This window comes from Tachypleus tridentatus, unplaced genomic scaffold (genome assembly GCF_004210375.1).
Source record: "Tachypleus tridentatus isolate NWPU-2018 unplaced genomic scaffold, ASM421037v1 Hic_cluster_1, whole genome shotgun sequence".
NCBI classification, from domain to species: domain Eukaryota; kingdom Metazoa; phylum Arthropoda; class Merostomata; order Xiphosura; family Limulidae; genus Tachypleus; species Tachypleus tridentatus.
The window spans coordinates 27,568,564-27,583,597 of NW_027467777.1; the positions used below are offsets into that span (position 1 = coordinate 27,568,564).

Below are 15,034 nucleotides of genomic sequence, written 5' to 3' on the forward strand. Positions count from 1 at the left end.
TTCTTATAGCAAAGCCACATCGGGCTATCTGCTGTACCCACCGAAAGGAATCGAATGCCTGATTTTAGCATTGTAAATCTGAAGACTTACTTCTGTCCCAGCGGGGAATTTGTAACATGCCAAAATTCTGAAAGTCATTTACACTGAATTAAAAACATACCAATTTATTTCTACAGGGTGGGGCCTGTAAGTCCCTACCCATCCATATATCTTATCTATCCAGTGTATCTGCGTGCTGTCCCTCATTCTCGCTGCATAATATTATGCGACGTCATGTTCTGTGAGACATTTTCAAGTGTAAATGGGCTTACATCGGCCATATTTCTCTGAAATATAATACAAGCGTAATTGAATACAACATAGTAACATATGGATGGGCAGGGACTTAGGGCTACCATGTACTTTTCTCGGATATTAGTTATGTGCTGTTATTCACTCTGAAACAACAACAAACGAAGTTGTAATCTGGTTGGCCTATTATCCTTTATGCCTGTAGGTAGAACTAAATTACTTCTGAGATCTGTAAACAGGTGAGAAATAAATAAATGCAATTACAAGAATAGATAAATCGAGTTTCCCACTGGTACAGCGGTAAGTCTACGGATTTACAACACACAAACACAGATAAATTGAACAGGCGAGAAGTGTGTTTTACAGCGATCAACAACAACAACAGATTAGTAATAAATTCATATAATTATTTAGTAAATGCAGGTATGGCCAGGTACGAACATCTTTAAACTTTAATCTTTAAACTCAGGCCTAGACTAACGACAACATCTTGTCGGAATAGTATTTAACAAACACAAAATATTTAAATGTCAGTGCTGGCTAAAGGACTTTAAATGAAATCCTTTAATTAATATTTTACCTTGATAGTAAAGCCGAACGTTGGTTTTTCAGAGAAAAATGCACAGGATATATATAAGTGTTTTCCAGTTAATGTACATCAGATTTATTATCACATTTAAAACAAATCCTTAGTTACTGTCATAATTTTATCATATTAATGGGGGCCTGGCATGGCCAAGCGCGTAAAGCGTGCGACTCGTAATCCGAGGGTCGCGGGTTCGCGCCCGCGTCGCGCTAAACATGCTCGCCCTCCCAGCCGTGGGGCGTATAATGTGACTATTAATCCCACTATTCGTTGGTAAAGAGTAGCCCAAGAGTTGGCGGTGGGTGGTGATGACTAGCTGCCTTCCCTCTAGTCTTACACTGCTAAATTAGGGTCGGCTAGCACAGATAGCCCTCGAGTAGCTTTGTGCGAAATTCCAAAACAAACAAATCATATTAATGTCATATTTAAGTAATCGATTACCAAACCTAGACCATGTTTAGGCCTATATTAGTTCGCCTATGTAGTTATAATATTCAGTATCAAAATATTAATTTTTATTGATAGTCAAACATTCTTGTTAGTCTGAGATTTCCACTTATTTTTTTCTGACAGTTTTCGCTAACTTCGAATCCTAGTATTTCATATTTGTAGCATCGTAGAAAACATTATAGAGCTTCGATCAATGTTCGTCGAAAGCCAATTAAATCATTCAACCGCACTACAGTTAGTCGCAGAAAAAGTTGAAATGTTTTAACTCGAATCATGATCAATTTGCGATACACCCGCACATTAACAGTGCACTGCTACTCTGAAAATTGTTAAAATATCTCACTTCCATTGTTCATTACGTGTTTCATACATTACGTTGCGACGACAATTTGAATGAACGTTTACTAGTTTTGATATAAACACAAGTTGCAGTACAATAAATACAATACAATTAACCATCCTACCGAACTTCCTAAGCCTAATGTCAGTAACATAACGAAGAATAGGACAGACCACAACTGGGGCACAACTTTTATCTTTCCCAAAGCTTCTGGGTAGGCTACAAATGCTAGGCCCATACCTGAAAATGTTAAATCAAGCGAATGAAAATTGAATTTATTCCACCTGAAATTTTTATAACAAAATAGTGAATATATTTATCATTATATGATAGACTTTTTAATATCATATAGATAAGAAGCTAATTTAGTTGTTTAGCCACAGTTAATAAAATCATACTAGCAAGCTATTTGTCCTAACAAGTTATATACACGACCATTAAAACAGATATACATAAAAATTTTAAAACAATAAACATGTAAAGCTATAATATGAATATACAGGTATAATATTTAGAAACATTGAAATAACAAAACTCTTAAATTAATAATCAGTGATGTCGAGAAAACCCACTTGTAGAGAAATATATATGTAAAAACGGCTCGTTTGGGTTGAGAAAATCAACGATGAATCAGACAAAATAAAACAATATTTCATCAACATCAATAAATTTCCTCCACAAACCGTAGAAAACATTATACGCAAACACCTGGACAGAAAGCAAAATCAACCAACTAAAGTAAACACATCTCACGAATCAAAAAATTACGAAACTATATACTACTGTATATCATATATTCCTGACATCAGCAAACAAATAACCAACATTTGGCAAAAACTAGTAACAAAATACGACATTCCAGTTAATACCAAATTTATTCAAAACCAGGCACAAAACTGGAGGTCTATACTATGTAAAACTACACTGACAAACACCACACCAACATTATTTATAAAATACAATGTGATAACTGCCACGACTTCTATATTGGAGAAGCAATTAGAAAAATGGAAACCAGATTCAAAGAACATAAAAGTCACCTTCACACGTTTTCGAACACTGCAAGTCAAATAAACACAACATAACCATAGAAAACACTCAAATACTAAATAAAGAAACAAACATAAACAAACGCAAAATTAAAGAAGCCTTACTTATACAACTTAAACCCAAAATAAAACAATATAAAGGAACGCCTTTATACCTATATTAATATAATAAACTAAATAAAATTATATTATATATTCAAAATCTAACACCGCCCTCTACATTCCGACACTCAGTTACACAACCCCTTTCAAACATGTGGTCAGCTTCCGGTCAGTTACCTCTTTCTTTGTGAACCTGACGATGACCGAAGAAGGTCAAAACGTTGTTCGCTCTTCTATGAAAAATATTTTCTCAACCCAAACGAGCCGTTTTTGCATATATAAAACTCTTAAATTGTAGAAAAACTAAAGTAAAGAATTTCACTAAGGCTTTTTTCAAAGCATTACCTTATAGAAAAAAAAAACACAATTAGTAACACATTAAAAATGACTAGATAGTACAAATCTCAATGAAAAAAATGGAATCGCAGATCAGAACCACATAAACGGAACAAATTCTAAAAGTAAATAAATATATATATATACACTTATTCATTATTATCTCCAAAATGAAAGAAATCTCAAACGAAGATTGCACACATTGTACACGAGCATTGATAAAGGGTCATCGTGTGTGAAAAAAACAAAACTAAAACCTTTTGAACTTAAAATGCGTTTTTCATGACCACAAAAACGTTAGAGGTGTCATTTTTGAGGGGCATCATTACTTTGTCAAGTCAAAGCAAATGAAGGGCCCATCGATATTTGATGAGAGGATCCCATGAGAGAGCCCAAATGGTGCAATCTTTACGAGAGACTTATTGGTCCAGTTTTGATGAAAGGGCCCCTTTAACCCTGTCTTGATGAAATTCTACTCTTGAGGAATGATAAGTTTCTAAGAAAATATTGAGGACCTATACGATACATGGTATTTTTCCTTTTATACATATGAAAGCTCTTTTCGACAAAACAAGACACATCGAGCGTTAATAGCTTAAACTTCCAGAGACATCCATAAAATATAAAAGTGAGCCCCGTTTTGTTTATTCCCACATTAAAATGATCTTGGGACGCTCCTCTAAATATAGTGGTGTAAAAACTGTTGAATGTGGTATTATAATTACATATTCATAACACATTTCGTTTGTTAATATGTTTTAAATCTGAACCTTGCAATGGAGCATACAGTGGCCAACTACTGACTCATAGCTTATTTAAGCCTACAAGTGTTGTTGATTTAATAAATGCTATATGGTAAGACAATTAAATGACAACGTAGGATAGGGAAAATATCTAAGGAAAGACAAAAGAGAAGGTGAAGGAACGATGTAATGGCAGAAGCAGGAATCAGAGGTACAACTTTTATTGCCTGGTACCACATCTGGAATGTTAGCCAAATTTTGATTGTGATGCTTACAAGTTCTGTTGTAACGATAACCAAATTCTCAATATAGCTACTTTGATTTTAACAGTAATACCTAAATTATAAAAACTCCCACTATCATTTTCCAACAGTGTCCAAATTCTAGATATAACTGATTTTATTTTCACAGCAATACCTGAATTATAAATACATACACTTTCGTTTTCCAACTATACCTAACTTCTAAGGCACCCTATCTTAATTTTTGACAGCCGGCTCCCAGATACATCTACGAAGTTATTATACATAACACTAACCTTCTTTGTCGACAGCTTCCTCTATTGGTATGCACAGCTCGTGGGCCAGGGTCCCTAGCACGGCGAATACCACAGAACCTGCTAGTATGCTGGTGAAGGTATCCAAGACGCTGATGATAATAGCGTCTCTATAATTTGAAGACAACAAAACTCCGGATAAAACAATAAAGTGTTTTATTTCTTTTGACACTTAATGTTAAGTTTGATTTGTTTTCCAGATCTATACTGTTTTATCAGATTATCCAACTTCTGCTAATATTGAGTAAAATATATCGATTTAGCTGATGTTTACTATTTCTTGTGTGTATGCCTATGCTAAGATGTTTCTATAATAGATGATTTATAACCAAATGTTTATTTAAAACATTTTTATTTCTGGAAATTTAAAACTGGTTAATGAATAAAAAGAAACTAAAAGAAATATTATAACCAAATTTGTTATACACAAAATAATATTTTACTGCATATTTCAATTTCTGTTAGTAAAGTCAAGCACAGCTTTATCAACATGATATGATGTGGCAAATAATAAAAATATGTTTAACCTGTTCACGTTGTTTCTGAACTCATTGTAACTGGAATACATGACTAAGGTTCCATAACCAACCGCTAAAGAGAAGAATGACTGCTCGCACGCCCGGTACCACACCTGGAATGTAGGGCAGATTCTGATTGTTGTGATTTGTAAGTTCTATTTATGTCACGATACCTGTTACTAAACGGTTAAATTTAAAAAAAAATAAAAATTAGAATATCAGATTTGATTTTATTATGCCTCAAACACTTGTTGACTAAATATATTTCATTCGATACAAATGATCTAATAAACACAAGGTGGGCCCAGCATGAAATTGTGACAAATGTATTAAAAATTTAAAATAACACTAAAGTTTGTAAGTAATTTATTCCAAAACGATTCATCTTGGACTTACAGATATTGCAAGGATAGTAAATGACACCTTCGTCTTAGTAACAGAATGCGTTTTGAATATAGGTTTTAAAATAAAGCTAGTTTTATTATTGTATCAAAGGTCATCATATCGAGTAGGTAAAAGTTGAAACATCATAAGAACAAAGAAAGTATTTAAACTTCTCTCTTAACTGATTCCAAAACCAATCAGTATCAGCAGCAACACAGGTTATTATATAAATTTAAATGTTTATACACTTCTCAAAAATATCGTGCAACTTTAATCATTTTGTTTCTTAAAATTGATGTACAGCTATAATAACGAAGTATTCATAATATTAAGTCTGTTATCAATAAAAGTAAACATTTCTCACCTCACTAATATTAAAGTTTTGAACAGTAAAGTTAATATTTTTCATCTTACTAATATTAAAGTTTTGAACAGTAAAGTTAATATTTTTCATCTTACTAATATTATAACTTTGAACAATAAAATTAATATTTTTCAACTCATTAATATTAAAGTTTTGAACGGTAAAATTAACATTTATCAGTTCAGTTATATTAAACTTTTGTACGATATGTTACCTATTAAAATTTCAAATAGTCATAACTGAGTTAAATGGTTAGATTTAAAAGTTAAATAAATATCGATATGTAACTAATTTATGATACTTCCCAACAACACTGATACACAGAGTTTTCTCTTTTAATACAAATATATTTTAACATACAAACAACAACACAATTTACAATAATGGTTATTACACACAATGATATATGTACAAAAGTTTTACAAACAATACTGAGTCTTCTATCTGGTATGGAACTTTCCTGATATTTCATCAAAGGTTCACGATGAGGGAATTAATCTCAAGTTATTGTAGTTATAATCCAATTAACAGAGAATTAGCTAGCTCTGTCTTCTTTCTTAGCCGGTCACATGTCGAGTTTTTCCACAGATGAAGTTATGCAATGTTTTGGTACAAATATTAATATCCGATGTGAATCTGCTGAAATGGCTTGTAATTTTTGAAATCTATAAACGTTCCTGGTCAAATATCTGAATTTCCCAAATAATAGCGTTAATCACTGTTATAACTTCCGAGGTTTATAGCATCCCAACTATAGCAAACTAATAATATATACTGTCTTTTGGTGCATCGTGTGAGTTACATTTGCAGAAGTGAGGAGAGTTTCTGAAAATTTCAGCCTGCACAACAATATAGACGATACACTAGTGTTTACGTACACATGTATTGTTGATTCTTACACTCGAGAATTTTCTCCAACTTTAGTGAGTAGATGTGAGTTTGTCAATACAGATTTAAATGTATATTTCTAAATATAAATTTAATTTAAACAAACATCGATATTAAAGTAGATATAGTATATCCGTCACAAGTGAAATTTACATTTCTCAACATAACTCACCTCGATTTTCAAAAGTTTCTTCCAGTGTGGCGTGAAGAAGTACTTAATGCCATCTGAAGCACCATCAAAAGTTAAGGCCACCACCATCAGAGAAATTAAAACGGTGTAAGGAAAGATAGCCGTGAAGTACGTAACCTAATTTATGGCACAAAAATATATAAGTAGGTCTTGAAATACGTTAAGTACAACAGAAAGGTTGAGGTTATTGTATATCGTACAAAATGGTCATAGAAGTATGAAAAACAGTTTTGAAATACATAACTTATATGCGAGTTCTAGTACAGGAAAATATGTACTTACATTTTGAATTACGTAACCTATATCCAGGTCATGATACAGAAAAATATATAAGTATGAAAGATGATTATGAAATACCTAACGTGCTACATAAATTTTGATTTTAGGCTATGCCATAGAGCAGTGGTTCCCAACCTTTTTTATGCCCCGCACCCCTAAAAAATTTTAATATGTTCTCGCACCCCTCACAGTAATTATTTATGTAAGAATAATAATGAAGGTGGCCAAAACAAAGAAAAATAAGAAATAAAAATCGAACGTAATATTTGAATATATAGGACAGTACCCTTAATATATAATAATAATAAACTGAAATGTTATCTCGCATTCCCTGGTTAGGAACCACTGCCATAGAGAATGGTAACATACACAGCACTGTGGTTGTGAAATAAATAATATTGAATAAATGTATTGATTTTATAATATGTATATATAGATGTAGTAAAGGTCAGTGTAACAGAACAGAATGATTGATGCCTACGTTTATTGTGTGAGAGTTACATTATGCGTATTTCTGTCAAAATATATATTCCAAAACAAAAGTTGAAGGTTTACGTCAATGGTTCCTAGGCAGATATGGAGAATTATTTAAACAGACCAATATTGATGGCGCCACTGGGATCAATAAAAGAAAATTAAATTGTGATTAAATACATAACATGTAGTATAAAAGCTGGTGTGGGGGTGTCTATTGTATCAATATAAGATAGTCGAATGTAGACTTTCAGAAGTATACAAGGTTTATTATAGCTGACTATAGTAGTAACATTTGTTTATTACATATCTTACAGTAAATAGGTTAAATTTTAAAGACAGGTTCTGATTAACTTGATACTACTGGTATTGTATATTAATAATGTGTTAACTTTTCTCAATACGATAAAATTCGTTCATTTATGTAATTGACCCTAGACAATAAGTTATAATTATCTCAGTTACAACAATTAACATTTCTCAGTTAGTTTAAACATTGGAATTAACCTTTCCCAATGATTGGACTCCTTTAATGACACAGAAATAGACCATTGTCCATGCTCCTATTAAACATAAGCACATTTTCCAGTTGAGCATGGTGACCTCTTGTAATCCACTGGATAAATGTAGAACATAGTTCCTAAGTAAGAAACATAAACAAAATCCATTTATTAACATTTAATTAAAACACCGAGTCTAATCTACACTTAACAGGCGTTTCAAGGTGTTTCTCTTTATGAATATAAAAATCAAGAAAACTTCGACTAAGATTAACATGTCTGACAGCTACAATGAATGTGTGAAAACAAAATGGAACCCTAGGTATCTGCTTGCATACTGCATGAAATCTGCTGTGAAAACAGCATGAAGCCTTTACACCTTGTTCATGTATCAAATCTGCTATGAAACCTACACACCTTGTTCATGTATCAAATCTGCTATGAAACCTACACACCTTGTTCATGTATCAAATCTGCTATGAAACCTATACACCTTGTTCATGTATCAAATCTGCTATGAAACCTACACACCTTGTTCATGTATCAAATCTGCTATGAAACCTATACACCTTGTGCATGTATCAAATCTCCTATGAAACCTATACACCTTGTTCATGTATCAAATCTACTATGAAACCTATACACCTTGTTCATGTATCAAATCTGCTATGAAACCTAGACACCTTGTTCATGTATCAAATCTGCTATGAAACCTAGACACCTTGTTCATGTATCAAATCTGCTATGAAACCTATACACCTTGTTCATGTATCAAATCTGCTATGAAACCTATACACCTTGTTCATGTATCAAATCTGCTATGAAACCTATACACCTTGTTCATGTATCAATTCTGCTATGAAACCTATGCACCATGTTCATGTATCAAATCTGCTATGAAACCTATACACCTTGTTCATGTATCAAATCTGCTATGAAGCCTATACACCTTGTTCATGTATCAAATCTGCTATGAAGCCTATACACCTTGTTCATGTATCAAATCTACTATGAAACCTACACACCTTGTTCATGTATCAAATCTGCTATGAAACCTACACACCTTGTTCATGTATCAAATCTGCTATGAAACCTATACACCTTGTTCATGTATCAAATCTGCTATGAAACATATACACCTTGTTCATGTATCAAATCTGCTATGAAACCTATACACCTTGTTCATGTATCAAATCTACTATGAAACCTATACACCTTGTTCATGTATCAAATCTGCTATGAAACCTAGACACCTTGTTCATGTATCAAATCTGCTATGAAACCTAGACACCTTGTTCATGTATCAAATCTGCTATGAAACCTATGCACCTTGTTCATGTATCAAATCTGCTATGAAACCTATACACCTTGTTCATGTATCAAATCTGCTATGAAACCTATGCACCTTGTTCATGTATCAAATCTGCTATGAAGCCTATACACCTTGTTCATGTATCAAATCTGCTATGAAGCCTATACACCTTGTTCATGTATCAAATCTGCTATGAAACCTATACACCTTGTTCATGTATCAAATCTACTATGAAACCTATACACCTTGTTCATGTATCAAATCTGCTATGAAACCTAGACACCTTGTTCATGTATCAAATCTGCTATGAAACCTAGACACCTTGTTCATGTATCAAATCTGCTATGAAACCTATACACCTTGTTCATGTATCAAATCTGCTATGAAACCCTATACACCTTGTTCATGTATCAAATCTGCTATGAAACCTATACACCTTGTTCATGTATCAAATCTGCTATGAAACCTATACACCTTGTTCATGTATCAAATCTGCTATGAAACCTACACACCTTGTTCATGTATCAAATCTGCTATGAAACCTATACACCTTGTTCATGTATCAAATCTGCTATGAAACCTATACACCTTGTTCATGTATCAAATCTGCTATGAAACCTATACACCTTGTTCATGTATCAAATCTACTATGAAACCTATACACCTTGTTCATGTATCAAATCTGCTATGAAACCCACACACCTTGTTCATGTATCAAATCTGCTATGAAACCCACACACCTTGTTCATGTATTAAATCTGCTATGAAGCCTATATACCTTGTTCATGTATTAAAGCTGCTATGAAACCTATACACCTTGTTCATGTATCAAATCTACTATGAAACCTATACACCTTGTTCATGTATCAAATTTGCTATGAAGCCTATAGACCTTGTTCATGTATTAAATCTGCTATGAAGCCTATATACCTTGTTGATGTATTAAATCTGCTATGAAGCCTATACACCTTGTTCATGTATCAAATCTACTATGAAACCTATATACCTTGTTCATGTATTACTAAGGACCGCTTTCGTTACTGGTACAAAACACAATATTATCAGTATGGATACATTATTACTAAAATGACTCTTACTTGAAGTACAAACATAATATTATCAGTATGGATACATTATTACTAAAATGACTCTTACTTGAAGTACAAACATAATATTATCAGTATGGATACATTATTACTAAAATGACTCTTACTTGAAGTACAAACATAATATTATCAGTATGGATACATTATTACTAAAATGACTCTCACTTGAAGTACAAACATAATATTATCAGTATGGATACATTATTACTAAAATGACTCTCACTTGAAGTACAAACATAATATTATCAGTATGGATACATTATTACTAAAATGACTCTTACTTGAAATACAAACACAATATTATCAGTATGGATACATTATTACTAAAATGACTCTCACTTGAAGTACAAACATAATATTATCAGTATGGATACATTATTACTAAAATGACTCTTACTTGAAGTACAAACACAATATTATCAGTATGGATACATTATTACTAAAATGACTCTTACTTGAAGTACAAACACAATATTATCAGTATGGATACATTATTACTAAAATGACTCTCACTTGAAGTACAAACACAATATTATCAGTATGGATACATTATTACTAAAATGACTCTCACTTGAAGTACAAACATAATATTATCAGTATGGATACATTATTACTAAAATGACTCTTACTTGAAGTACAAACATAATATTATCAGTATGGATACGTTATTACTAAAATGACTCTTACTTGAAGTACAAACATAATATTATCAGTATGGATACATTATTACTAAAATGACTCTTACTTGAAGTACAAACATAATATTATCAGTATGGATACATTATTACTAAAATGACTCTTACTTGAAGTACAAACACAATATTATCAGTATGGATACATTATTACTAAAATGACTCTCACTTGAAGTACAAACACAATATTATCAGTATGGATACATTATTACTAAAATGACTCTTACTTGAAGTACAAACATAATATTATCAGTATGGATACATTATTACTAAAATGACTCTTACTTGAAGTACAAACACAATATTATCAGTATGGATACATTATTACTAAAATGACTCTCACTTGAAGTACAAACACAATATTATCAGTATGGATACGTTATTACTAAAATGACTCTTACTTGAAGTACAAACATAATATTATCAGTATGGATACGTTATTACTAAAATGACTCTTACTTGAAGTACAAACATAATATTATCAGTATGGATACGTTATTACTAAAATGACTCTTACTTGAAGTACAAACATAATATTATCAGTATGGATACGTTATTACTAAAATGACTCTTACTTGAAGTACAAACACAATATTATCAGTATGGATACATTATTACTAAAATGACTCTCACTTGAAGTACAAACACAATATTATCACTATGGATACATTATTACTAAAATGACTCTTACTTGAAGTACAAACATAATATTATAAGTATGGATACATTATTACTAAAACGACTCTTACTTGAAGTACAATTCGGTCAATGAAATTCTCTTCTCCGTATTATTAGAATCACAAGAATTACTTCGATTCATTAACTGGAAAGGAAGAAATGAATATGAAGACATGAATATGAAGATATGAATATAAACACATGAATATGAATACATGAATATGAAGACATGAATATGAAGACATGAATATGAAGATATGAATATGAAAATATAAATATGAAGACATGAATATGAAGATATCAAGATGAAGACATGAATATGAAGAGATGAATATGAAGACATGAATATGAAGATATGAATATGATTATCTTTAAAATCTTATGAAGAAAACGACCATAAAATTTCATAGCTTTATTTTTTTTTCTGTCATAAAGAAATGCTATACCTCTGTTTGCATAAAGAAATGCTATACCTCTGCTTACATAAAGAAATGTTATACCTTTGCTTACACAAAGAAATGCTATACCTCTGTTTACATAAAGAAATTTTATACCTCTGTTTACATAAAGAAATGCTATACCTCTGTTTACATAAAGAAATGCTATACCTCTGTTTACATAATGAAATGTTATACCTCTGTTTCGTTACACACATCTCCTGCCCACGAAGAATCACAAGTCGTCCATGGAAGTTGGCTTGACATGGAGGCGATTAGGTAAAATACTGACACAGCCATTAAATAATTGTAGAATATTGTAAGGTAGCTTGTGGAAATAACCTGAGCATACCCAAGTCCTAGAAGATGAAAACTGTTCAAACAATAACGTCATAGTAAATTAAAGAGGTAATTTAAAACAATGACGTAAGAAAAGTTCGAGAGTATTGAACAATAACTTACATTAAGCTGTAATATTCATAAATAGTAGCTTAAAACAATAATTACAATAGCACAATAAGTTCTTAAGTATCCAAAGGTAAGCAACAAAACAGTTCTTTTGTGAAAATAGTCAGTTTTGTGAGAAACTGGGCGTTTTATTATAAGATGAAAGCTGTACGATTGTCTGCACTGTGTCCACCAACGGTATTGAAATTTGATCTTTTAGTCATATAACACAGCAGTCACCAGGAGGATATTTCGATGAAAAAAAATAATAAAGAATAGTAAGTAACAGTTATTAATCAAACTCTTAACATAATTTATACAAATATACACCCTTGTGCAAATAAATTGAAACAAATGGTCATTTTACAATATTTTCAGCATGGCGGCCGGTGTGGGCTCGCTGGACCTGCTGATTTCCTTTAATAGTCATTTTTTCACACAGACGGTGTCATTAGCTGTGTTTTGCAGTACGGTCAATCTATTTTTGGGATATATGACGAAATTTTGAGGAATATTACGTCATTCGAAATTGCGTTAGAAGGGCAAGGAGACCAGTCAAAAAACAACTTTTTACCAACTCAATGAAGAAAAAACGGTATCAATTGGGTCTGAAATACAAGAACTGGACACAAGAACAATGGAGGAAAGTGTTATTCAGTGACGAGACTCATTTCTTTGTACAGGGTCAAAGAAGTCTGCATGTTCGCAGATCTCCAGGTGAGAAACTTCGAGAATTTCACATCAATCAGTTCGTAAAACATCTCTTGAAGAAGATGTTTTGGGGTGTTTTTAGCAACTATGGCGTCGGAGGCTTACATGTCGTAGAAGGTATGACGTGAGGACCACAGTACATCGAAGTTTTGCAAAGAAGAGTCATTCCAGAATTGAAAAAGAGATTTCCAGATGGATCTGGCATTTTCCAGCAAGATCTGGCTCCGTGCCACACATCGAATCTTGTGAAGAATTTTATTACTACAACGCGAATAAAGGTGCTGATCTGGCCTGGAAACTCTCCGGACTTAAATCCTATTGAAAATCTTTGGGCGATTTGTAAAGAAAGACTTCGGGGAAAAGACTGTACTACGAAAGATAAGCTAAGCGATCCAAAAATTAGTAAAGATTGCAGTCAACTCGTGGACTCGATGACAAAGCGGATTAATGATCTTCTGAAAAATAAAGGCGGTCATATTATGTATTAATTTGTGATTAATTTTTGGATTCTTAGAAATAAAACGCAAAAAATTGAAACAATCGTAATTTTCCGTCTTGTTTCAATTAATTTGCACAAGAGTGTACATTTACAGCTTATTTAGCTTAACTTATTGTGTCTACAATATTATAAATAAAAACATTAAAAAAATAAATCTTCAGTTAACAACACAAGATATTCTAACCGTGCAGAGTTCGTATTTATTTGTTATGGAGAATTTAGAGGTATTACCACTTCATGTAAATCGAACTCAATATTGTAACTGTATATAGTATATTGTAACTGTATAGAGTTTGTATTAATTGTTGTTATTAAAACGAAACCTCTGAAAGATTAAGGACAGTTTCATTCTGTTTATTAAAGATATTCTAACTCTACAGAGTTAGTGTTAATTGTTGATACTAACATGCAACCCCTTTTTTATGGGGGGGGGGGGATATTAGCCGCAGCTAGTAGAATGAGTTCGTTTTTTTATTTTGAACTTGCAGCCATTTCTTGTCCAATTTGAGATCCATAAACAGTTTAGGACTCAAGGGATAAAGCTTCTTCGATTTATTTATTTTACCGTACCCAAGGCATTGTTTGTTTGTTTATTTTGAATTTCGCACAAAGCTACTCGAGGGCTATCTGCGCTAGCTGTCCCTAATTTAGCAGTGTAAGACTAGAGGGAAGGCAGCTAGTCATCACCACCCACCGTCAACTCTTGGGCTACTCTTTTACCAACGAATAATGGGATTGATCGCACATTATAACGCCCTCACGGCTGAAAGGGCGAGTATGTTTGGTACGACGGGGATTCGAACCCGCAATCCTCAGATTATGAGTCGAACGCCTTAACCCATTTGGTTATGCCGGGCCATGCTCAAGGTATCATAGTCTAATCTTGCCTAAAGAATCTCATGTGCTGCGGCTATTGAGGATTCCCTCTAGTTTAAACTCAATAATTGAAGAATTGGGAGGGTTAGATTGAAACAAAGTTATGTTGTAAATTACAGAAATGTGCATATTATAAAAATATTGTTGTAGCGATATAAACACACTACAGTGGTGTTTTTCGAACAAACTAATTACATGTGGATTTTAATTCAAATCATGCTTACTG

The 15,034-nt window shown here is 32.4% G+C and overlaps 1 protein-coding gene across 7 annotated transcripts in view; it reads right to left on the minus strand.

Annotated features, from left to right (window-relative positions):
- Positions 1-1,716: 1,716 nt before the first annotated feature.
- The window catches only part of LOC143241915 (sodium-dependent nutrient amino acid transporter 1-like), a 41,808-nt gene continuing 28,490 nt past the window's right edge, over positions 1,717-15,034 (minus strand). For all 7 annotated transcript variants that reach the window (XM_076485216.1, XM_076485217.1, XM_076485218.1 and 4 more), the window contains exons 5-11: positions 12,474-12,634; positions 11,910-11,983; positions 8,058-8,190; positions 6,780-6,914; positions 4,981-5,084; positions 4,436-4,563; positions 1,717-1,907 (exon numbers count right to left, since the gene is read on the minus strand). In XM_076485216.1, coding sequence (XP_076341331.1) covers positions 1,732-1,907; positions 4,436-4,563; positions 4,981-5,084; positions 6,780-6,914; positions 8,058-8,190; positions 11,910-11,983; positions 12,474-12,634 — 911 coding nt within the window. In that variant the 3' untranslated portion in view covers positions 1,717-1,731. The remainder of the gene's footprint in view (positions 1,908-4,435; positions 4,564-4,980; positions 5,085-6,779; positions 6,915-8,057; positions 8,191-11,909; positions 11,984-12,473; positions 12,635-15,034) is intronic.